The sequence below is a fragment of the Semicossyphus pulcher genome, unplaced genomic scaffold (assembly GCF_022749685.1).
Source record: "Semicossyphus pulcher isolate SPU_LCO1_2020_fin unplaced genomic scaffold, fSemPul1.0.p SCAF_5, whole genome shotgun sequence".
Taxonomy (NCBI): domain Eukaryota; kingdom Metazoa; phylum Chordata; class Actinopteri; order Labriformes; family Labridae; genus Semicossyphus; species Semicossyphus pulcher.
Window position 1 is genome coordinate 31,478,546 of NW_027211726.1, and position 26,861 is coordinate 31,505,406.

The 26,861-nt window shown below is 42.1% G+C and overlaps 1 protein-coding gene across 1 annotated transcript in view; it reads right to left on the minus strand.

Moving 5' to 3' along the window:
• The window catches only part of nxph1 (neurexophilin 1), a 54,037-nt gene extending 47,518 nt beyond the window's left edge, over positions 1–6,519 (minus strand). The window contains exon 1 of the mRNA XM_069681379.1: positions 6,127–6,519. Coding sequence (XP_069537480.1) covers positions 6,127–6,180 — 54 coding nt within the window. The 5' untranslated portion in view covers positions 6,181–6,519. The remainder of the gene's footprint in view (positions 1–6,126) is intronic.
• Positions 6,520–26,861: the final 20,342 nt, after the last annotated feature.

The following is a 26,861-nucleotide window of genomic DNA, read 5'->3' on the forward strand; positions in this document are numbered from 1 at the left end:
AAATCTGGAGCAGTGCGTGCAGGAGAGAATAGAGGCTGCGGTCATTAATCACAGACTGCCTCCGACATACCATCCAAACACACACACACACACACACACACACACGCACACACACACACACACACACACACACACACACACACACAGTCTGCAAAGTCAGACTGGGAGGTTGTTATGGGAATATTTGAGCGAGATTCCCCCCTAATTTAACACCATCAAAGCTGCAAATCCGAGCAGATTCCCCTCATTGGCCCCCCTCTGCATCTGAATAGTCGTCCCTGCAATGGAGCATGCAGAGAAGAAAAATAAGCAGGCGCCGCAGACGCCACAGTCGGTGCTATTATCATTGACTTCATGGCCGCGCACCAAGGTCAAGTGTTGTTTTGTGTGTCTGTGGGAGCGCGCGGCCCCCCGGGGAGGCTGAGCTCAGAGCAGACACCCCGGGACTCACCGGGAGGATCACTGAGGTCGCAGTTCACCAGACGCAGTAAAACACACCACAACAAGGCCGAGTCACCTTCAGGTGTCCGATCCAAAGTTGTGAAGCATCAATCTCTCTGACCAGATACACAGCAGCAGTCTGAGTGGGGGTCAAAGGTCAGCCGCACACAGGAAACCTCTGTTTCAATTATTCCTCTGACATGATTCCATATGTTTTTCAAACCTATTCAGTGAGCCGTCGCAGAACATTTCAGTTTGAGAGAACAGGTTCATTTGTGCTGAACAACACGGCAGGTCAACAGAGGGAACGCAAAAAACGTTCTGATTTCACAGATTTATCAAATGAAACAATTTGTGGATTCATTATTTGGTCGACCAAAGATTTAAAAAATTAAAAGACTAATTAAAATATTCTCAAGACGCTGGGAAACGCAGCAAACACACTGAAACAGATGATTCCTGTTAAATCATGTAAACTGAATATTGTCAAGTGTCCACTTGTGGTTCAGACTGAACGCTTCGATTTTCAGACGTCAGATTTAACTCTGGAGAAACGTCAGAACTACAAACAAAATAAAAAACATCAAATAAGTATTGATCAGTTGCAGCAACAGAAAAAATGTTCCACAATCTGAATGTTACGAGACGTCTCTGCAACAATCATGTGAGTTAGTGAAAATAATATTTTAGCTACACTTTACATTAAATATAAAAATTATTATTATTATTAATGCTAAACTAAATGACGACTCTAATTATGTAGAGCGTTAGTTTATTCATAGGATGCATCAAAACTTCTTGTCAGCATCAACAAATGAAGAAGTCAAATTGACACATTATTAAACCTGCTTCAGATCAGCTGGCTCCAGTCACATTAAAGTTTCATTAGGAAGCATGTAAACACTCGGCCTGTGAGAAAGCAAAACGTTTAGTGACAGCTGACGAGTGACAGGAAGTGTGGAGAGAGAGACACGATGACGCCCAGCCAAGGGCGAGGGCTGGAATCGAACCGCTGCTGCTGCAGGGAGGACCTGACCTGATGATCTGGTAATTGTGAACTGATTTCATCAGTCCGTGATGAGCAACAGTGCAGTGAATTATCACGACTCGAGCAGCAGGTAGGAAATCACTTTATGATTTTAAATATAAATGAAAAGTTATTTCGTTTAAAAAGCAACTTTTGAGTGCGAATACTGTCACGTACGTATCTTTTTACTATTTCTGACGCATTTTAAATATTTAAAATGTGTGTAACTGTAGAGTTAAACCTTCATTAAATACGTACAGCTGTGGATATAACTATGCTGTATTAATAGAAGGTCTCACTCATCAGGCTCATAATGTCTCACTCCATTATTCGCTCTCAGCTCCGGCCGTTCGCTCAAACAGCAAACTGATTCTGTGTTTCGGTGGGAAGCCAGCGAGGGATCACGTCTCTGCAGTGACTCCTGCTGGGCGTCAGGGAGGCTGCATGGTGGAGGGAGGGATCTGTAACAGCTATGCATTAGAACAATACGCATATGTGATGAAAGCTCAATTAAAAGCCATTCAGGCCGTCTCTCAGAGGGAAGCTTGTAGTGAATTAATGTGATCTAATCTTCATTTTATGTGATATGACCTGGTCGACCTGGAGGATTTGTGGAATTCTCTCAAGGACTCTTAAGCTCCCCTCGCTTTGAGTCCCTTCAAGGACCCCGTGAACGCCCACCTGAGCCCCGAAACACTTCTATTAACATCCGTCTCCACAATATCACCTGGAGCTACAGACGCCTCCCAGCAACATTTGAACCCCGTTTAGGCCCGAGCCGCTCCTGGATCTGCATTATCCCACCTCCCTACATGTATGAGGGCATTTTCTGCAGATGTTGATCACCTGTGACCTCCCTGAGAGGCACAGAGTCACAGAGTGAGAGCTGCTGACTGTAACAGAGCTGGTAACTGGGCTGAGCTGAGGCCAGGGAGACGACGGTGCAGCGAGGGAATTTCAGCGTTGTTCTCCGAGACTGAACTCTCAGCCCTTTTGTGCTCAGCCTCTCCAGCAGCCGGGCTCGAAAAGCTCCAAAGTGACGCCTCCATGCTGCTTTAAGAGCTAAGTAGCACAAAGGTTGAACAAGGAACTGAGAGAAATGTTCACTTAGTCGACATCTGTGCTGAAAAAACACAACACTCGCTCTCTGCACGGCTCCCACTTGATGGCCACACAATGCACCGAGTCCGAGTGCCTGCAGCCGCCTGTATCTGTGTGTGTGTGTGTGTGTGTGTGTGTGTGTGTGTGTGTGAGTGAGTGTGTGTGTTCAGTCGCACAGCATGTGGGCATTTGAGCAAATTCCTTTGCTATATAATTGAATTAATACTGGCCCGCTCTTGATTTCAGCTTCAAACAGCTCAATAAAAACACGTTGCATTTTTATTATTCCACTTTAATTTAGAGGCCTCTCCACTGGAGAGGGGGTGCCGTTAGACGGGGGTCGGGGGTGTGGGGGTAGGTGTATAGGAGGATGGGGGTTTCACACTGTGTGAGCTGTGCTGTAGTGATCTCAGTGGGACTTTCTTTCCTCCCCAGCGTGCACACTGCTTGACTCTGCAGGCCCCATTTGCAGCGTTTGATAATAACACCTTAATGTGACTGCGACGACGGCTGCCAGTGGGACCACCGCGTCTGCTACTCCCAGGGGAGAGGAGGGATGGTTAAAGGGAGGGAGGGAGAGGGTGAGGGAGGGGCTGAGGGTGGGAGCCAGTAACCGAGGGGACCTCAACATCTGACTTCAAGTCACAATGCTGCACCGAGGCCCAGCCAAAAGCACGTCTGCCAGGTTTCTAAAAAATCGCTGCCAACAGAGTCAACACGGCTCAAATCCTTAAATCCTTCCTGCAGTCTGAGTTCAATCTGTGACGACAGGAGGAGGCCAGACTGCTGAGATCAAATCTTATGATAAGGAATCACCACAGCCGCACGATATAAGACAAAAATTTACATAGAGAATATTAGAGCAATAAAGGAGGAGCAAGGTCACGCTCAATCGTGGCAAATTCATCTGTTCTACAGCACAAATGTGTGAAACCAAACTGACCAGAGGGAGAAAAGAGGGATGAAAACATGAACAAATTAATGACGATATAAATAACAGCAGTAATTAAATTGAGTAGATTTGTAGCAAAAAGGGAAAATGAAACAGCTTTTAAATTCCAGAATTAAACTGAATCCGTCTCCAACCTCTTCCTGCACAAAAGGAACAGCTGAAAGCTGTTGATCAAATCTCACAACAATGCCTGTTTCTAATTAACATAATTATATATTTGATATTTTTTAAGTATTTTGAAAGAGTAAAATCAAGGAAGTCGACAATAACATATTTAAATATTCTATTTAAAGGGTTTTCTCCAGTCTGATCATTACAGCATTCTGAAGCTGTGTAAAGCCTAAAACAAAAGCCGAGTTGAACAGAACGTCTTCCACCTTTTATCCACGTAAACTGCTCTGTTTTAAATATAAAGAAACTCCATTAAAATAAAGCATGAACTAAAATGATGATAATCCCAGATGGAGTCCTGCTGACCAGGAATATTAGTAGGCGTGTTAATTAAATATTGGACCCATAGGTGCTGGTGCTCCCGCTCTGTGTGTTATATAGACTGCTCTGCTGTCTACCTGCGCTCTGCTGTTATCGGGGTCAAGGCGCGGCTCGCAGACAAGAGGCTTAAGCGGAGACAAGAGCCTTTAACACGAAATAAAACCATCAAAGTTCAGCTCTAATCCCCGCTGCCGTGGATAAGGCTCTCTGTTAACGGGCTGCACAATAAGCTCCGTTTACTCTGGGCGGGATGGCGTCTTTGTGTGAGCCTTCTTTTTCTTTTACTGCTGAACAATTCAACTCAGACAACACGGAGGACAGGATTTATGAGGGAATCAGGGAGGATTTTCATCACCGGTGCGCTGAAGTTAAAAAATACACGCCTGTCCCTCGAAAGGGGGAATTTTAAATTCATGTTTGATGTCTTTAAATGACGTGAAGCTTCACAATTTAATACTTAATACTTAACAATTTAATACGAAGCCTAATACTCTCCAGGAAAAAACTGTGAAAAGCAGTGGATGGTGTCAAAAAGAGGTCAAAAAATAAAACGTGTTAAACCTAGATTACATTTAAAATGTATTTGATTTTGAAATGTAGTAATGGATAGGCCTGTTAGTCCCGGTAAGTCTCCGTAAAGCATGTTTGGTCGGTTTATATTTAAAGGAAAAAGTGTGTAGGCCGTTTAAACGCTTTCAGCACCTTGGAGAGCTCCACATCCTCCAGCTGTGTGTTTTACTTCATGTGTGTTTTTACATAAATAAAAAGTCACACACATTGAAACACACTGCGGATACAAGCTGCATTACTGACACAAAAGGTTTACACACATTTATAGTTACTAATAATAAAGTTATTAAAATATTTGACTGTGAAAAAACTACATTTAACGTAATTCTCGGAATGCATGTTCTTATTTTAACGTAAAATGATTCAGAGCAAATGTTTAACTGACTACACCTGTTGGTAATGCGTCGTTTGAGGTCATTTGTATTTAATATTACATATAATAATGTAATATGCGATCTTTGTCCGTATTAAAATAAAATAAAGCACTTTTGAATCTTGAAGGTGTCCTTTAAGAAGAGCAGGAAACAGACTTTCACTGTGTTCAGGCCTGGTATTAAAAATATTTACCGTTGTTAAAGGTAGAATGAAAATGACTATTTCCGGTCTTTTTCCTTTTCTTCTACCTGTTTGTGTTGGAAAGAAAGAGAAGTATCACATTGTCTTTTTGCTGCGCGTGAACGATAGAATTAGTGGAAAATTACAAAGAATAAAACCTTAATCGGTTTGTTAGTTTAAAACTATATTCAGTCTAAACTACTTTAAGTGATCGATACGTTCGAATGTGTTTATGATTATAAACAGATTAAATCAAGTTCATCTTTGAATTTACGTTTACTATTCCGGAATATTTCTTTTTTTTTTCCTGGCTGACCTCTTTTAAATTATTGAACCCCGCCACAGTGTGTGTTGTCTTTTTAGCCTGACTGCTTAGATAACCAGTCAACACGGCTCATACTGGTCCCTGTCACTGGTTCCCAGTGTAACCCGCTGTAGAGTGTGTACTCTGCTGTCCAGGCAGCCGGACTGTCGACAGGAGTTTTCGTTTGTTATGGCGCCCCCGTGAGACGACTCCACTGCCTGTGCCTGCTACAGACCGCTGTTTTAAGCTGCAGCTTTCTTTATTTTCCTATTGACGTCATTTAAATAGTTTAACAAAGCTTTCATCTTCATCACATCAGGTCATTTTAACATTTTTTTCTCCTGCGCATAAGACCGTTTCCCTCAGTAGGCTAATACAGAGTAAGCGCATTTTACGCACAGCGTTAATGCGCACAGAAAAGGCCCACCGGGTGCAAGTTCGAAACAATTATATAAAAAAGAGGGGAGATAAAGTTTGAATCCCGGCTTTTACAAACGTGATGTTATAGTCAAGTTCCACAAAGAGAAATAACCGAACACCCGCAGGGAAAATGCGTTTGGAAATACGCACGGTTAACCCACAAGTCCTCTTATAGCGAGGAAATAAAATAAATTGTTTTTCAAACAGCGTAAAGCGAAGAAAGTTGAGCTACAAATACAGGCTGAGCCCGAGCATCCAACTCACCAGGCAAAGTGCAGGCGTCAGGAGGAACACGGCGCACCAACACGTCACCTGCATCCTCCCGGAGCTCAAAGTTCCACTAATTTCCCTCGGCTGGTAGTCGCGGCTTTGCGGACCATAAATCCACCTGGTATCCGGCTCACAACGCGGTCAAGCCCCTCAGCAGCCCAGGAAACAAGGACACAACGCACCCCATGACCGCTGAACGGAGCTGAGAGTTTGAGTCTGGGGGGCAGGACGGAGGATCCGGAGAGGAGGCTGCTGCTGCTGCGGGTGCTGGCGGTGTAAGAGGAGGGAGGGGGCGACAAACAGCGGTTAGTTGAGAGTTAATCCAGGTAGAGAGAGCAGCGGGGTCATAGCTGAGAGCAGGTTCAGGTCCTGATTGTCTGATAGCTGGCGCGCGCAGCGGTCGGAGCGCTCCGATGTGAAGGGAACGGCGGGGCTTTCCGCTTTATACCGCGCGCTTACAACACAAGCAGGGACACTCGCTGCAGGGGGGAGGGACGAGATGAGGAGGGGGGAGTAAAAAAGGCAGGAAAAGACGAATAAAACGAGAGGAGATTGGTCCAAGACGCAGCGAGGATGAAGAGAGCGAAGTTTTCTCCCTCTCTTTCTCTCTTTTTTTCTTAAAGAGACGCTCGTGAGGGAAAAGCGTTTCACCTTGGCGGCTGGTTTGTGCGCTTGATGTAGATGAATGAGCTGACATTCACAACTCCGCTGCCAATAACTCCTGGCAGCCCCCCCACCCCCTCCCATCCTCTACCCCAAACAAGAGAGCCTCAAACCTGAACAAACACAGCACAACAGCTGCTGCTCATGATGTCATTCCAACATATTAATACTCATCATCACTGTCAGAAACTACAGTATACCTGCTCACAGTAACATCACTAACATCATCCACAACATCTGCTCAGCATCCAACAAGGTGTGAAGTTCATACATGCAAACACACAAACGGCTGCAAGAATCATTTCATAAACTGAATTCTTTAAAACATAAGAGACAATAACTCAGTGAGAAAATGTCAAACTATTCGGAGGAAAAATCACGTTTTTTATTTTCCATAAATTAGTTTCAATATCTCAAAACAACATGAAAAAAGATGTCCTTCATTTTTCTTAATATAAAAGTTTGGTTTGTAACAATTTGGCTTAAATTTGAATTATTTATTTATTCATTTTCAAACGTATTAGCCTGTGGAGTAGCTTAGCCTAATATACAGTTAAATAAAACATTTTCTCTCACTGGTGCTCTGTGCAGGCCCTCATACAGCCTCTGCCTGAAACGACTCAGTCAGCTCTGTCCCTTTAAGAAACCCCGCCCCGACAAGCCCGCTTTCTCGTAGCGCTGTTGTGACGTCACAAAGTGCAGCGTGTAGAAAAACCTGGCGTTCGCAGCAGCCTGCAGACTGAGCTGAGAAGCCTGGGGATTACTCCAACATACATTTACCTGCAGATCTGAAACTTCACCCACGTTTAGTCTGAACATCCAACATTGTAATATTATCTACAGTATGTCTTAAAATGTGAAACAGCATAATAGCTCCTCTTTAAAATGTACACACAGAGACAGACAACCTTCCACGCTCACACTCACACCTACGGGCAATTTTAGGGTCACCAGTGAACCTAACGAGCAGGTCTTTGGACTGTGGGAGGAAGCCGGAGAACCCGGAGGGAACCCACGCATGCTCGGGGAGAACATGCAGACTCCACACAGAAAGGCCCACTACGTCTGTACTGGGGTTAGAACCAACGTTCATTGACACAAAGTTAAAACATCATCCCATATCTTAATCTTTCCGATACACCAACCGATATATATCGATATATTTCTATCTTGATAGGAAAGAATGGATTGTTTCACTTAAATAAGTTCAGTAATTAATTTGTGAAATATAATTTAGTTGTTTTTTTTGTGAGTAAGTGTAACTGATCGTGTTAAATGGACCTGTGAAAATGACTCGTAATAGTCACAAGCGACTTAATTAGACTGAATCAGAATCATAGCGGCAGACTTTGGGATATCAAAGGTATCGTGTCTTTGTCCAAAGAATTGATATATTTTATATAATTATTTTGTTTTGGGGAGGAAACGTGAATAATTAGAAGATTTTTTTCATTTATTTTATGAGAAAAAGAATTAAGACACTCAGACACAGTCTCAGACACAAACAGGTACATCTCCACTGGATCACTGGATCTGCCCTGCCCTGCACCAGATTTGCTGTGTGTTAATTAATTTATAATATTCTAATTAAAACACGTTTGTTTTAGAACATGTAGCATGTTAGCTTATTATCAACAGCGTAGATAGATAGATAGATAGATAGATAGATAGATAGATAGATAGAAAGTTACAGCAGCAGGTTATCAAAGCGACGACAGCACAGGAGAAAATAAATACACAGTAAAAATAACCTGAACACTAGAAGAGGAATATACATCCAGGAATTCTAACAGCAATAATAAATAACAACCTCAACTTTACTAATCTAAAATATAAACTAACATATATCTGAAAATAAACGAATCTCAAAAGTAAACTCAAGTAAATCTAAATATAAAACTAACATATAACTTAAATGTAAACAAACATTACAGGGAGGTAGAGGTGTTAATGTACCATACAGTCAGTTACAGTGTGTAGGATGTGCTTAAAGTGTTTGACACATGGGCCCAACATGAGCAGGGCCTCATGATTAACTCAGAGGACATTGGTCAGCTCGGGGTCTTCATCCTCTCAGTGTGGTCATTTTAAGTTTGCTTCTGTGGTATGTTTGACCCAGTAAAGGTGGGATTAATCAAAGTACGGCACAGTTAAGAGGGCTGTCAGAGGCCCTTTAAGTGATGGACGTGTCATACGTGTGATCTCTTTTGTTCTTTTCTACCTGTGTGTGTTGCAAAAAAGGGTTCAACAGTGACATGTGGATAACTTATTTGAGATGAATGGAAGCTGAAAGCAGCATGTGGTTGTGTGGTGTGTGTGAGCTCGCCTGGTTAAATAACCAGTTAATAAAATCTGATAACATTTTTAAAAACGCTCCAGAAGGATTGTGACACAGAAACTCTGTAAAAGTCATGACGAGCTAAAAAGGAATGAGTCGCCTTAGTGTCTTTATAATTTATCTGTGTTGTTCATACTGTGTTTTAGTGAGCACAAATGAAGCCTCGAGTAGCTTTGGAGCTTTATTTCTATTTGAGCCAAAACAGATGAAAGACTTTGGGGCAAACAAAGTAACGTGTTGCTTTGTAACACCTATAAGAGCCCTTTATCTGAATACCTCTATTAAGATGTGGAGCATCAAATACAAACATGATTGTTCGTTATGTTGCAGTAAGATAGCCCTGCATTATTAAAACATCCTTAATTTTAAATACAGCTCGGGAAAAAAGTTTTTCTCTGCTTCTTCTGTTGAAAGTTTTGTGTTCTTCTGTTTTATTATGAACAACATTCTCTCTTCGTTCCAAACTAAATATTCTCATTGAGGTCTTTTAACTGCAGAGATGACGACTGGTTAAGAAAACCAAAAGATGTTTTTCAGACATGGAATAATGCAAAGAAACAAGTTCATGTTCATGTTGAAACAACAGAATACTTTAACTCGGGGAGAGTTCACAGGTCAATGTTTGGTCTGTAATCACGTCTCTGCGTGCTCTCCTCCGGTCTGTCTCAGTGCTGCTGGGTGACGTTAGGCCGCTCTCGGAGCAGCTCGGCTTTGTCCGATGACTCGTGACCGTCCGTCTTCCTCTTGATCACATTCAGGAGGTTTTAAATGGTTCACATCTGGATTGGGCGGCCATGACATGAAGAGAGAGATGCTGATTTAAGAAACATTTGGAGAGGGCTCTAGATTTTCTCCTTTTGCTGACATGAAACATTAAAACAGATGTTTGGGTGGTTTGTGCGTCTGTGGGCTCATGGTTCATATTGATGTGAGGGTTCATAGTTGCAGTGTGATGTGCTAGAGACAGACATTTCTTAAATAAGAGGACGACTTTTATTCCATTATACTTCATCAGGTGAAATATTCATGTGATAATGTTTTTCTAATATACATTGCGTTATTTTATAATTATGTCCCTCTCTTCTTATCGATCATACAGATTAGCTGTGAAACTGTCAGTGCACTCTGACAGGAGTAAAACAAACTTCAGTGTCATCCATTATTTTTAAGATCCAAGGTAGAAAAATTAAACCAATGCTTGAGGCCGGCTCCAGAAGTGAGTCAATACCGCAAACAAGTTTACAGCAGAAACAAACACGTTTACAGCAGAAAAAAACACGTTTACAGCAGAAACAAACAAGTTTACAGCAGAAACAAACATGTTTACAGCCGAAACAAACACGTTTACAGCCGAAACAAACACGTTTACTGCAGAAACAAACACGTTTACAGCCGAAAATAAACACGTTTACTGCAGAAACAAACAAGTTTACAGCCGAAACAAACACGTTTACTGCAGAAACAAACACGTTTACAGCCGAAAATAAACACGTTTACAGCAGAAACAAACAAGTTTACAGCCGAAACAAACACATTTACTGCAGAAACAAACAAGTTTACAGCAGAAACAAACAAGCTTACAGCAGAAACAAACACGTTTACAGCCGAAAACAAACACGTTTACAGCAGAAACAAACAAGTTTACTGCAGAAACAAACAAGTTTACAGCAGAAACAAACAAGCTTACAGCAGAAACAAACACGTTTACAGCAGAAACAAACAAGTTTACAGCAGAAACAAACACGTTTACAGCCGAAAACAAACACGTTTACAGCAGAAACAAACAAGTTTACTGCAGAAACAAACACGTTTACAGCAGAAACAAACAAGCTTACAGCAGAAACAAACACGTTTACAGCAGAAACAAACAAGTTTACTGCAGAAACAAACACGTTTACAGCCGAAAACAAACACGTTTACAGCAGAAACAAACAAGTTTACTGCAGAAACAAACAAGTTTACAGCAGAAACAAACAAGCTTACAGCAGAAACAAACACGTTTACAGCAGAAACAAACAAGTTTACTGCAGAAACAAACACGTTTACAGCCGAAAACAAACACGTTTACAGCAGAAACAAACAAGTTTACTGCAGAAACAAACACGTTTACAGCAGAAACAAACGTTTACAGCAGAAACAAACGTTTACAGCAGAAACAAACACGTTTACAGCAGAAACAAACACGTTTAAAGCAGAAACAAACAAGTTTACTGCAGAAACAAACACGTTTACAGCAGAAACAAACGTTTACAGCAGAAACAAACAAGTTTACAGCAGAAACAAACACGTTTACAGCAGAAACAAACACGTTTACAGCAGAAACAAACGTTTACAGCAGAAACAAACACGTTTACAGCAGAAACAAACAAGTTTAAAGCAGAAACAAACACGTTTACTGCAGAAACAAACACGTTTACAGCAGAAACAAACAAGTTTAAAGCAGAAACAAACACGTTTACTGCAGAAACAAACACGTTTACAGCAGAAACAAACAAGCTTACAGCAGAAACAAACACGTTTACAGCAGAAACAAACACGTTTACAGCAGAAACAAACAAGCTTACAGCAGAAACAAACACGTTTACAGCAGAAACAAACACGTTTACTGCAGAAACAAACAAGTTTACAGCAGAAACAAACACGTTTACAGCCGAAACAAACACGTTTACTGCAGAAACAAACAAGCTTACAGCCGAAGCAAACATGTTTACAGACCGGTACAAAAAGCAGTACTGGGGTCCGTTTCAGAAAGCGGGTTTAGTGAAAACCCCGGGTTTGTTAACCCTGACATGAGGGAAACCTCGGGTTTGCCTTTTCAGAAAGAGAGGTAACTTCAGCTCTGAGTTGGTTACTATGGTAACTGTGTCTGTGAACCTAACCTGGTCAGGAGCAGGTTTTCCTCAGGAAACTCAGTTTCTCCTCCCTCTAGGCTATCAAGCCCTCATTCAACTTCATTCATTCATTCTCTCAGTCAGCCCGTATCATGCGCGTTTGAGCGGTTACCAAATTAAAAACGTTTAAAATTAAAAAAAACGTTGTGTCTCTGTGCTGCTCTGAGCCCTTTGCAAAAGTCTTTTATAATTATAATAAAATAATCAAAAGACAAATCTGTGTCAAAGTCATCCTTTGTAGATTTTCCACCACCACTGCCGAGAGCGCTCAGATAAGACAAATGATCATTTATTTGGTCCTCTTCGTTTCCTACCAATACAGAGGCAGCCGTTAGTTATTGGAAATATTAAAAAAAAAACTAACACAGTTCAGTTTAATCAGCTAAACAGGATTTAGGTGAGAGAACATAATGTATGTGAAGTCAGCATCATGTTAGGGATAAAGCTAATGCACATTAAAACAGCCACTGAATGATATTTCATTAGTTTAATATTTAAAATATGACTGAAGTGAGGTTCAGCCATGAGCCTGTTCTGCCTGAGCCGCACCTTTGAATGATGTTCTGGTATTTTATTTTGAACTGCTTCCATGTACGTTTTTCTCCCGCTGCATTGCTCCTAAATTAATATAAATTTTAGCTTCCGGTCGTGTTTAAGTATTAAATAAATAGACCAGTTTAAACTTGCGCATTCACTCGAGCAGCAGTTTCTTCCCACGCCGCTTCTCTCTCTTTTGCAGCTGCAGCCGTGTTACTTTATTTTTCTATAAACATGCTCGTCTTCACTGAACATCCGCATGAGGATTTCGAGCTCCACTGGTGTGACGTAGGAGGACCTCTTTTTGTGTACCGTTGCCATGGTGAATCGTGGTATTGGGGCTCCATTAATGCTGGCTTTTTACAGTCAGCGTGCACGCACTTAACTCCGGCTGAACCTACTCAGAGTTGATTGAACTAACTCTGATCAGCTGTTCTGGAACCGAAAAGCGACTTTCAGCTCAGGGTAAGTCAAACCGCAGTCCGGGGTTAGACTGAGGCTTTGTTGAACCTCCTTTCTGAAACAGACCCCGGTCTCTAAAGCTCATCTCTCTCCTGGGTTACGGCTGGCTCAGGCCTTTATTTATATGGTTTATGGTTAACTGTAATCGCACAGCAGACAACCATTGAGTTTTCTGCTGGCCCCTGCTGGAGTTTGGACTCTTGGGCAGTTGTTGGTTTTATTAATGTCACATTTATAAGTTTATATGACAACACATGGGCCACTTCCATTCATTATGCAGACCATGAGATGTTGAGAATCCTTAAAATGCGAGAAGGAGACCTTTAAGTTGAAACTATTGGTCACTGTAAAGTCTAAGATTAAACTGAACATTTGTATAACTAGATGTGTGTTTATGTGAGTGGAATGTGTGTGTGTGTGTGTGTGTGTGTGTGTGTGTGTGTGTGTCTGCAGCACAAGGTGACTGCAGCCTGGTTTGTTTCTGGGTGCAGATAGACAGATAGGATCCTTTTTGTTGAGGAGCGGGGGGGTGGGGAGGTGAGCGGAGAAGAAAAGACAGGAGGGGCCGTCCTTTAATAAATCCCAGCAGTCTCATTGCTACAACATTGCAGTGGTCAAGCATTGTGGCCATAACTCAGCCAGCGGGGCTGATGGGATCCTGCTCTGAATGGCCCCGATAGCCTTCACAGGCCCGGCGTGGCAGCGGTGGTTGGGCAGGCGGAGATATATCACCAGAGACCTGCTGACGTCCATTGTGGCTGTAATGAAGCACCAGCTGCTCTCCGTGAGCTAAAGGGCCCAAACTTCAGGCTGAACTCGGCGTCCTCTTCTGATTAAACACGTATTATACATCACAGATACAAAATCGAGATTTTGCCTAAAGTATAATTGTTATTAAACTTAGAGCCTTGTTGCTCCAGGTTTGCTTCAAATGCCAAAGTCATCAAGGCAGAGCCGAGCAGAGTTCGGACTTGGAGGGACCTCGCCCACTAAACTGCAATAAAATGTAAGCATGAATTACCTCCCCCAAACCAGCTAGACAAAAAAATGATGAGTCATTTTTTTGAGCTCATCACAGGCCAAGTTACCGTCAAATAATAACTCTTTAGTTTCTGAACACTGGCACGTCATCAGATTATAACCCACCTGGATCATACCACATCTGATTTCTTGCATTTTGCTGCCAAAAAACAACAATTTCATTTAACTGGACAAAGTTTTGTGACATCCAGCATCTGATGTCCTTAAGACAGTCTCTGAGAAATTATAGCTATAACTGTATCATCAGCATAGCTATGAAAATAAAAGTTACTAATGGATAACATGACCAAGTGTAGACATGTAGAGGGAGAAGAGGAGGGGGCCAAGAACTGAACCCTGGAGAACCCCACAGAGGATGCCACTTGGGGATGACGTGGTTTTGCAGACTGAGAAAGTCCTGTTAGATAAACTGAAGCAAACTTACGCTTAAATACCTAAATTAATTAAATTAATTAAAATATAAAGAGTGCATTACGTGTTTGGAGTATCTGCATTTACCACAGTTTGTTTTTTATCATTGACAATCAGTGGTGGCTTTCTAACCTCAAACAGTCCCACAGCGCTCACCTGCAGAAACGTAGAGAAGGGTAAAACTGAGAAAATGTCTTAACATTGTTTTAACTGGCCAGCCAAATGTGTGACAGGTACAATACATGTTATATTGCACTAATTTGACATGTATTTCTGAGGTTATTTTTATTCCAATAACCCGCGTTGTGCAACACTTAAAATGGGCGAGCTCAAAGTTCAGTTCACACAGATGACAGGAAATAGTTCAGGTCCATTCATTTGTGTTTTTTTAAGCTGCACCGAGTTCCTCTTTTTCAGTAGTAGTAATGATTTCTTGTAGTCATCATTCACTCGGAGATATTTCCCAAGACTGGCAGAATGCTTTAACTGGATGTGTCGTTTAAAGTCGTTGCTGATGTGACGTTTGGATTTGTTCTTTCAGGCCCAGCGGCACAATTTGCATAAACATATGAGATTTTTCCCGTTGGCATCTGAACTGATTTGTTCGCACAACTCCTTCAAACGTCCATAAGAACTGGCTTCAGCAGTACTGGTAGCTGTATTGTCTGAATTGCTAGCAGCATTAGCCACGCTGGATGCACGCCGAGTGCCGTGAATCCGCCTTCAGCTGCCGTAAAACACACAGAGCTCGGCAGCTCTAGGGAAGTGAGCAGTCGTTCTCCTGAGTGATCTACGCTCACGTTCTCGTTCATGTGTTGCAAACTGATTCGTTCAGTTCACCAAAAATCTGAGCATGTTCATTTAACGCACTCTTTTAGCGCATTCAGGCACAACACTGCCAATAACCATGTATGATTTGAACTTTGACCCAAAAACGTAGTTACTACACTCTGCCTTTGCATTTTCCTAAACGGTTCAAATAGCAACGCAAAAGCAAAGTCTACAAAACAAAAAATTGGGGTCAAAGGTCAAACTGTGTTCATGGTATGAGGCTTTATAAAGAGTTTTATTTGTGTAAGAGGATATTTTTTTCAAAAACCAGCTGGATTCACTTTTTGAAGTGAGCAACAACAAAGAAAAGTTTAATGTTTTCTTAAGTAATGTAACCTTTCAGGGATGGGTAAGCTAATGCTAGCTAACCAAACACAATATACACGGAGGTGGTATTTCATAATGTGATCACTAGTTACTCAGTGCTTCATTTCATTGTTACTCATCATCTGTGTATTTTCTTATCAAGGCTGTCTCAAACAGATTTGTGAGGTTTGATGTGAAGACAGTGAAAAGGTCAGAAAGGTCCCAAAGAAGACAATTTGGCCCTAAAATGTAGAAACATTTGTCAGGCTTTATACAGCTGTTTGATCTGCATGAATGCTGTAGAATAGACGTGTTATTCTTGTGTGCAGACAGAGCTGCTGTATGAGGCCTTTAACTCTACCTGAACTCTTGTGGCTGTTTTCTGTCTCCTCTTCATGGATGTAGCTGGTTAGCTTCTGTGTGTAGGAAGATGTCCTCTCTTAATAAGTTATTTTTCCATCCCGGGAAACAGATGTCGCTGGACTAAGCAGAGATGTGGGCGTGATTCAGAAACCTGGAACCAGGATAATGTTTGACATGTTATCAGAGCGAGCTCATGCTTTGTGGTGAACACAACCGTTTACCTTTGATACCCATGAGCGCTTTTTAAAATCACTGGATTGAATAACATCATAAAGGGCCTTTGTGTGGATTTAAAACAGTGGCTCCCAAACGTAGTTTCAGAAAAGTTTCAGTGTCTCAACATAAATGTGCCTTCCCTAAACTCAGGCAACACAAAGTACAACTAGACACTCATTCCTTTGTGTTTTATCAATATTTCTAGAATTTGTACAAGCTAAGCTAAAACGTTGTGTGAGTCATGAAGTCAATACAGATTGTCAAAAGGATGATATCGTTTCATTAAATAAAGAAAATACACACAGGCACACAGATCATAAGGGTCCGAATCGATTCTGAACGTTAAAATATGAACTAAATATTTGTGCCCGCACATATTTCTTCACCCTCACAGGAGCAGGGACAGGGTGCCCTCCACCACCGCAGCTCAGAGAATAAGACTTATCAATTTATCATGTATTTGTACTGACAGTTTATCCATATATTTTAGGGTCTAAATGACTGAAATGTACAAAAAAGTTTGCACCTATAACAGCAGCAGTGAGACAGGCTGTAATGGCTGCATCATAATCCTTGATGGGTCAAAGGTTGTCCACTAAAAGTTCTTGTTGTTTCCACTGACAGGCTCAGATTGTTATTCTAAGTGTGTGACAACATCACAGAAAGGATCCCTACAGAGATAGACCTTTTTGTTACAGAGGAAGATGATTGTTTTAACCACAAACAGACGTTACATCGCTCTCTGCACACACACCAGACTCCATTGAGAAAAACAGTGATTTTACCTTGTAGAGTACAGGAGGTTTTCTGCTTGCTCTGATGTTTTTTCTTGTAGGATACAAATAGTTCGTAACCTTAAAACAAGAACACAATGTAAGTAAATGATGTAACTTTATGCTCTAGTTTGTGAGGTTTATATTTTAGGTCAGTTTACACGGGATTCAATGCAGGACGGGTGAAGGGTCGAGCTGGTTTGGTCTTTATTTGAGAGTAGGGATGCATGATTTTGGATTTTTTGCTGATATCCGATATGCCAACATTTTTCAACCCTTTCTGCCGATTGCCGATTTCGATACCGATATTTTAGGCTCATGTTTTTTTTCCACCTAATAACAGAGAACATCAAGCCTCCCCTGTAGTGGAGTTGATATCACACCTGCTCTTATTGTAGTGGCCAAAAACTGCCATACCGCAGACATCTCTCAGTCTTTTCACGCTTGACAGAAGAGGTGTTGTACAAAAGGTCACATGTCTGATCACTCACGTTTCTGAGCACACCTGAATGCAGCATCCCCCCGAAACACGGCAGTGAGGGAGACATGCCCGGACTTGTTTACTGCACCTACTACAGAGACATCAGTGATCGCCGACAGACTCTTTTTATCGTGTGTACGTACATGAATATGTGAGTTAGTTTTGCACTGACGTTTATGTTACTCTCTGTGAGCGCGAGTGTATGTTCGGCGTGTTTGATGTTGTTAAGTCAGTAAAATGACGAGAGTGTGAGCTAACTGTTAGCTAGCTAAGAACTGTGAAAGTTGTTTAACTTCTCTTCATCGGCTCGAGTTTCTGCGACTGTTTAGTCTTTATATGTATATTGTTGATAACTTTGTGCAGGCAGTGCGTGCGCACTCGCAGAGTTAGTGTCGTAGCATTACGTCAAGCTTTTTTAGGGAATCATCGAGCGTTTAGGCAGAATTAAAGCGTTGTTTTATTGGCGCAAAATATCAGCAGAAAAATGACGTGCCGATAGCGATGTGTCATTTTCAAGCCATAATCTGCAGATACCGATAACATGCCGATATTATCGTGTTTCACTATTTAAGAGTCATTTAAAAAGGATACATCAAAAACTGCTTACTGAGGAAGGCTTGTTTTCATATTGAACTTCTAGTACAGTTAATGTTTTATTTAGGCAAATTAAAGGTTGAGTGTTAAAAGAACGTGCACATGAACATGTAGGTTACAATTCTTCCTACACTGGTGCTGAGCATTGTCAATGGGTGTAAACCACGAGCTGTCGACTCGTCCAACATGATTATTATTTAAATGCTGAAGTGGCCTTTTTCTGCTTTTTTAAAACACCCCAGACATGTACCGGAGGCCTTCAAGAAACTCTTAAAAGGTAATATCAAACATCACTAATTACATCAACAAATAAAGTGCAATTGTTACATAAAAACTGTTTTGTTTTTCCCCTTTGAAAGGTACTTCAAAAACTCGCCGTCCCTACAGGCAACAGTTTCCCAGCTTTCTGAAGCGCCTGAGCGACCTCCTCAGTGTCTGTGCTGCCACGAGTGGCATCCAGACATTTTCAGGTTGCTACAGAAACTCTTAGTAGACGCAGTCTCAGTGATGTTCATTATGTCCAAACACTGGTTCATCAGACATTAAGTAAAAGTTACCTTTCATCTGGAGACGAGTTGGCCTTGCTGATATCATATTGTATATAATATAAGTTTAAATAAAAGATGGCAGAGCTTTTCAGCGCTCTGACTAATGCTTTGGAATGTGCTAACACAGACAGTCACCCGGGAAGTATGAGTCTCATTGCATTTCAAGGGCGCTACAGAGCATCAGTGAAGCAGTGAGAGTCAGAACTGAGCCGCTGAGTTGTGTCAGTGTCGCAGGATGAGAACCATTCACAAGAGTGATGTGAGCGCAGCCGGCCGGCCGACCATCACAGGAAGAGCAGAGAGGGAGCATTTCTTCCTTCTCAATCAAACACCTGCTCTCCTTCTCCTCCCAGCTCCGGATCGTCTCTCATTCATGGACCATAATCACGAGGTCAAGTTGCTAATTTTCAAAGCACACCTTTTGGTGCCTATTCAGTGCTGGGGGAGAAAATTGCAGGGTAGCCTCTTCCTAATAGCTCACCATCGGGCTGCGAAGAGGAGGGGCAAGAGATAAGAACAAGAGAGAGGAAGAGGATGATTGCCCAGCTGAGTGACGCTGGCGTCCGGTGGCATGAATATGCTCAGCTGGCTGGGCTCCATCAGCGATTGTGAGGGCAGATGTTGCTGCAGGCCCTCAGGCGTTGGTGGCAGCAGGTTTGCTGTGGCCGCTGCCCAACCAGCTGCCATCTCAAGTGTCACTCCACATCTGCGGCGAGGATACGAGTCAAACTGGGCTTGACCAGAAGGGCTGAGGGCGCGCTTCACGCCATGTGTGGTGACAAAAGGCCCAGAGAGCTGCAGTCACGGTCCAGGCTGCCAGAGCTTTTCAGGAGGATGAGGAGGGTGGGCGGGCTGAGGGGGGGCTGACAGAGACAAATGGCTGAGCAGAGCGTTGGTCACAGGATGCAGCTGCTGCACATCAATCGCTTCCTCATCACAATTAGAATGACTGCCGGCTTCAGCGTGGAGGAGCAGAGACGGAAACTCATGTTTCCATTTGGCTCATTGAAGGGAGTGAGTGTTGGAGTGAAAGACAGCCGGAGATTTCAAAGTCCTCTCTGACGAGAAACTTTGAGAAGCTAACTTTGGTCCAGTTCATCTTTCTTTATGCTGCTGGAAACCATCAGGGAGTCTGCGGTGAAATCATTCCTGAACCCAGAGTGAAAGGACGGGCCGTGTCTTTTTTATGTGCAGCTTCAGTCATTGTTTCTGTGGGTCATGATAACATTGTACTCACCAGCTTTATGGCTGAGATTTGGGAGTGTGGTGACTTTGCTTCCCAGTATGTCCAGTAATGATTCTTCACCTCACAGCTTACGTCCAACGCCGACGACCAGGAAAAAAGAGATCTTATCTAGAGATCAGAGTGGTGACTTGAAGATGTAGAAAATGTTTGCATTGAGAGTTCAACGATGTCATTGAATGTAATGCTCGAGTTCTGCACAATCGTTCAGTGTCAGTGTTCCTGGCAATTTGTTTTGGCTTCACTGCAGCAGTATTTCCCAGGATAAGATACGTGAGCAGTCAGACCTTCAGATTTGAAACATGCCAACACTCCTGATTAACTAAACTGCTTCGTCATAGTTTAAAGTTGATTTAAGTCATGGGGCAAAAGGGCAACATTTCAGGGCCTTCGGTGTGGCTCACACATGAGTAACACGTAACTAGATTCAGATATTCAGAGATTAAAACTTCCTCTTCTCTCTGCTTGTCATTGTTTACAATCTGACGATGGCTACGACCTGACTGCAGTCTGCCCTCATGTGCAGAAAAAATATTGTCATCACATGAAAGCTGATCACATTTTGGCCAATACTTTCTGCCTCTTCTGCTCTTCACACAGACTGTTCCATCCAAAGCCCACTCAAACATGATTGGTAAATAAAACTTCGATCACAAACACCAAACATCTTGTCCGTCGTGTACAGATATCTTCACTGATGTGCAGATATCTGTTTCTTTGGAGCTAACACTGACTGTGTGCACAAAGAATACTGCTCGTAACTGTGTGTGCACAACTGCAGCATGATCAGTAAGTTCACGTTAAACCAGGACGTCAGTTGGTGACCTGTGTCGTTGTTAGTTTTTACCACCAGACAATCAGACAAACAAGGAGTTTGTTTAAAGCCGGTTTAAACCTGCTCCTCTGATTTGCTTTTTCATACAATCTGACTTTAAAGCAATTCTTACCTTTCTGGCATTTTTACACTTTTCTTTTGTAATCATAAAATGCTCCTAATAAGCGTATAGCACAATAAAATGTAAAAGAAATCCACTAGGCGTTGAAACTCATCAATATTTAATTCTCATATATTTCTGATAAAAGTCTGACCAATCATTTTATTCGGTCCGAGTAAATTGATTTGCCGAGCTTCCTGTCTGTCATCCGTCGCTGCGTAACCTCCCAGTTGCACCGCTGTCACGGCTCGCAAGTCACACGCCTCTCTGGAAGAGCAGTAGAGCGGTGAGAGAGAGCAAGGAACGGAGAACTGACAGTGACTGACCAAGGTGAGCCGCCACTTCCATCATCAGCTGCCCCCACAGAGAAAATTATCAGGACAAAGAAGACTATTTCACAAAAAGCTGCCTTAAAGAAAGAGCTTGATGCGGCAAGAGGCAAGACTGGAGTCAACATCAGCGTCAACATCGGCTCTGCTTTCCAGCAATGGAGGAGGCTAATGCAGCTACATCCGGAGCTAAAAAGAGATGAGATGGTCGCAGAGTTTCTGCTGGACAGGTACGTTAAGTTTGCCTAATCCTAAAACACAACATTACATGTGATAACATCAGTTACCAGTTACTGTCGTTCTGTAATATTATGTTATTTGTGCAGGGATATTTAGCCTAGCGTTAGCGTTAGCGTTAGCGCCGGTAGTGTAAACAAACTGACTCCACAGCTTGGTTTGTTTAACGTTACACTACCGGTGACGTTAGCTTCAGCGTTAGCCTCAGTGTTTATTGTGAAGTTGTCATTAACCCAGTTCTAGTATTATAACTCCGGGGTTGCGTTTGACTTGGTTGGTTGTACAGTAACCAGAGCTAGTTCAGCACATTGCTAGAAGACTTCTCCGGCTAATAGATAATGCTGGCTAGCTGACATCTGTGTAAATAAGACCGATCTGTCTATGTTTGTGACTTTTTCCATCCTTGGGAAGAAGTACTATTTACCAGTAGTGAATTTTAAATTGTAAGAAGATACATACACTTGCTCCACTTACTGTACATTGTGATAACATCACTCTGTGCCAAAGCAGCCTAAGATCTATATAAAATCTAGCCTGTTTGAGTTTATGCAATTTATATCCTGTGTCACGTTTCTATTTCTTTTACTCTTTGTCAAGGTACACCACTCTCACCGTAATGGAGGACATCCAGCACCAGCCAAGACTTGGTACCCCTGGAACTCATGAAGAGCTGCATGTTACATTTAAAAGATTTGTTTGCATTACTAAACAATCTTGCAAGTGCCTTATGTTAATTATTTGCTTTTTTATTGGGACCAAATAACTAATTTGTTATAGAAGACAGCTGTAAAAAAAAAAAAAAGAATAATAGTTTCTTGATAATAAATGTTTTTCAAAAAAAGTTCATTCAGATGAAGTGGGAATATGAAAAAAAGGGTCATAATGGAAGTAAAGCATAATAAACATTACTTTATGTGAGTAAAAAGACAAAGGCAATTATACAATGCAAGGTTTTATTGAACAACATAAATAAGAAAAAATACAAAACTATATGAACTGCTGGACTCGGATGAGATCGTCAGGACTGAGTACAGCAGGTCCACGTGCCCTCCGACTGGCTCTTGTTGTGGATCTTGGGGCAGCATGTCTGCTGGTTCCGGGCCTCTCCTCAGCAGATTCCCCACTCTGCATCACCCCACAGCCCCTGCTGCTCCTACCCTGGCAGCCCCTGGAAGGACCTGCCCTTCTCGGGGCTCTTACACCTCCTGTGCTGGTTCCTGCTGTAGGCTGCTGCTGTCGGCCCCTGCCTCTGAAGATCCGAAACGTAGTCGGGATCTTCAACCACACTCTCCTCCAGAAAGCACCACAATTTAAAAAAAAGAAAGAGCCTTTTACTTTGTGACTATATAACATAAAGTTAAAAGAAAAAAATGTTGAAGCTAAATGTCTGAACGAGGGCTAAAGTTAGCTACCGTTAGCTAACAAAACAGGTTCTCAACAAAGTTAACCTGTAAACAAAACTGCTTGTACTGCTCCTAATTTTATGACAAACGTTACCGGGACAATTCAGGCAAGGTAAGACGTTATGACAGCAAGAAAATATTAATTCTGACGAAAAACGACGCATTTGACTGTAAACAAACAGGCGATGAAATGCTATAATTACGATAGTAACGTTGGTAATTCGTCAGACTACAAAAGGTAACTAAACGTTAAGAGGGAGGGAATTTTATTTTATACCACATGCAGAATTGAATATTATTTAATTACTGTTGGTTAGTTTTCACTTACCTGTGCCTCTGACTCTGACTCCATTGACCCGTTTCACTCGCGCTGCTTCTCTCACCGCACGCGTCAGGGATGCATGGAGAAGGAGGGAGGGGAGCGTCAGAGGTCAGGCAGGGGGAAGAAGGTGGGGCTTTGCAGGGATGCGGAGTTGTTCCTGTTCAAATTTTAACTAAGTGCTGAGGGACATGCCAGAGAGGTAAGAATTGCTTTAACTGGAGACTGTCCGCACCACCAATATGACTGTCGATCATCTTTGCAACAACCTAAGATCGATCATGAATCTAGTTTAGCGGTGACCTGTAGTGCCTGTTGTATTTTCTAAAGGTAGAAAAGGTGCATGTGTCCCTGTTTAAATAGCGATGTAAATATCCTGGCCACCCCCCCTTCCCCGCTCCAGGCGGTCTGAGCTCCTGTGCTAGTTTGAGACGTGAACACCAACACACCGAGCGACCTCACAGGCTGTTGTGTTGACTGGATCTGCAGAACGCGCACGCTAAAATCCATTGCGCCCTGATCGCACAGTTTAGCTTCCTCTGATTGGATGGTCAGTGGACAACGTGGAGGCGGGCTGATTGGCTGGTCAGCAGAGGCGTAAAGAAAGGGTCAAAATCCATGCTTGTCACTCAAAGCTCGTAGCTTGTAACTTCAGGGTCACACATGCACGTAGGAAAGGTGTGTGTCTGTAACTTCGACTTTGTGAAATCTCAAAGTTTCAGTTTCTACAGCTACAAAAACTTTTTACACATTTGCAAAACTGACACAGTCTCAGACTTGAATGTGTGAGGACACTTTTTTTTCACATGCTCACAAAACGTGAAAAACAACCGCAGGCTGAGAAATTATTTGTGAACATCATTTTACGGGTTCAAAATCTGTTTGACCTTTATTTGACCCCATATTGTGTGACCAAAAGTCATGGGTTACTTCTTCTAAGTTTTGTGTATAACTGACGTCATGAACACAGAATAAGCTCGCTGTAAAACAGGAAGAGAGAGAGAGAGAGAGAGAGTGATTTCTTCAGTCTCATCTGTGATATGAACTGTACCTGCTTACTGTATCCGTATCACTGCAATGTGTTATGTTTTTGACTGTTGTGTATCGTTTCAGTGTTGTTATTCTAGCACGCCTGACATCACTGGGCAGAGGACCTATCGATGAATTCTCTTCCTGGGTGCATTTAAATGTATTCATGTGGATTTATGACCAGTTTCCTTGTTCAGATAAAGAAATAAATGACAGCGACTAAGGTGCCGTTTTGTACGGAAGCCGAAGCGGACATGCTGTCAGGGTTCATGTTTTAAACAAAAAGGGAGAGGACCCAGGTGCAGACTCTCTGTGATTCATTTATAACACAAAACTCCAAAATGCATATCAAAAATCTAAATCTCAACAAAACAGGAAACCAACAAAACATTTGACTGTCCAGGTCAAAGAATAATCCACAGGAAAAACCAGAAACTCACTGGAGCGACAAGGAAACAGGTTCATAAAGAATCGCAGGAAAGAACGACAAGGAACCAGCAAACTCAAAGACAAAGACACTGGGGATAATCAGAGACAGGTGAGAGTCATTAACACAGGTGAACACAGTGAGGGCAGGGCACACAATGTTAAAGGCGGGAAACGGAACAAAGGAAGGAAGTTAAACAAGACATGACAAGGAAATAAAACAGGAAACACTAAAAAGCAAACTCAGGACTGACAGGGCTTCAAAGTAAAACAGGAAATAATTAACCACTGAAACACTAATTAAATACTAAACAAGACTAAATCGTGACAAGAGCACGGAATAAACTAAAAACTAAACAATAAGAACGACAACGAGTAATTTCAGTTGTTTTCTGGAGATCTCGACTTATTTATCTCGAGATATCAAAGCTGGTTCTCGTGATGAGGGGATCATTTTGTGTCGATGTAGAAAACAGAACAACAGGCTGCCTGACTGTGATGTTACAGAGCAGGACATGCCCACACTCATGAGGTAAGTAAAGCCTGTTTCTATGTTTGTTTTGTGCTTCTGCAGCTATGGAGATACGAGAAAATGACTCGTTATCACGAGAAAACGGAGTAAATAAAATGCAAGAATGCATGTCCGCTGAGGGCTTCTGTACTCTTGATACCAATAAAGGAAGTTGCAGTCAGTAAATTGATGCATCACGCCAAAACAAGGAACAAAACCAAAGACCTCCCACCTGCTAGTCCTGTTTGTCACACAAGATAATCTGCTTTCCAGGACGGAAGAATCTGAGGAAATCTGGAACTAAATATATTTTCTTTTTTTGTTCTTTTGATTATTTTTTGCAACAAATAATCGCAGACCAGCTGGCATGAAAACATTAGTGTGTTCTGTTCCGTTTATTCAAGGATTCAAGTTTGTAATGCAAGTATTCGTCACTCGTTGGGGCAGTTTTTGGTCGCTGGCTGTGTGTGATGTTCAAGCAGAAAACATAAGCGATACACAGTCAAAGACGAGGACATTATGTGATGGATTATTCCTCTCTTACACGGTTCACTGTTTGCAGCCTTTTTAAAGACAGACCACCACTTCCCCTGATTGAGGCAGTGCTTTATTTTATCAGCAGGAGATCATCAGTTAAAGGAGACGTCTTTATCTTTGTTCTTTGGGGGAAAGAGCCGGGAAACAAAGAATGCTGCGTAGATGATCTTTACTGTGTGACCTAGTCTCCTTAATCTCATTTTTTCACCACATCTTGATGTCTCCGAGGTCGCAGCAAAGTCACCGGATTGAAGTTGGTTTCACGACATCACTTAATTGATTAGGGCGGCCTGTAGGACTTCCTCTTCTTGGCAGAGGGGATTTAATTGAAGACTGAGACATGATTATGTGAAGTGCTGATTAAATGAGAGGACCAAAACCATGTAGCCTGTTTTACTTCCCAACATCCGATCATAATCAGGCGCTCTGATGATAAAAGCAATTACATTACTTCAACCAGCGGAGGACAACAATTTAACCAATGCAGGAATAGAATAATTAGCTCTAATTGTCGATCTACATTGCTGCGTTACGGCTGAAACGGTGCCTTCAGGGTCCTATCACGATAGAAAACACACGCATTATTGCAGAATAAGGAAAATATCAGTCTGCAAACCTCAAAGTCAGAACATAAAGCTTTAACACAGCGTGTGTTTCCATTTCTGAGTCCTCTCCTCATGACAGAGGTTAATTTACACTGACCCATCCCTGTCCAGCTGCTCTTTGTCTTACAGTGAATTTTTACACAACATAAGAGCTCAAAGAGAAAAACATCCCACCTCTACAAAGGATGACAGCAAAACGGACTAAATGTTGTTTTTCAGTGTGGTTTAACATCGCATGTGTGAAGGCAACACAGCCTCACCAAACCTGCATCGAGCCGAGCTGCTCACCATTGACCAGTCTTTGACTGACATCTGGTGGTTATTAAGGCACCTTTACACTCCAGTGTCCTTTATGTTCCTGATAAATGCAGTTACTTTACTTTTTTTGTACATTTGCAAACAGTTTTGTCCAAACTGCGGTCACACTTTCCCAACATCAATCTGTTGGTCATGCGGTTTTCATTTTCTATTTAGTCTTTAAACACGATTCTAAAAAGCTCACATTTTCTTTACACATCAAAATCATGCCTCTTTCTTCACTGATTTAGAAAGACTCAACTCACCGGTAATAAAAAAACCCAATGTTCAAAACCTCTGATAAAGTCTAAAGCATTTACCTCTGCAACAACAGCAGCATGAATACAATCAGCTCGTCAGCTCAGACATGTTCTTCAGAGAACAGAAACATCACGAAACAGAA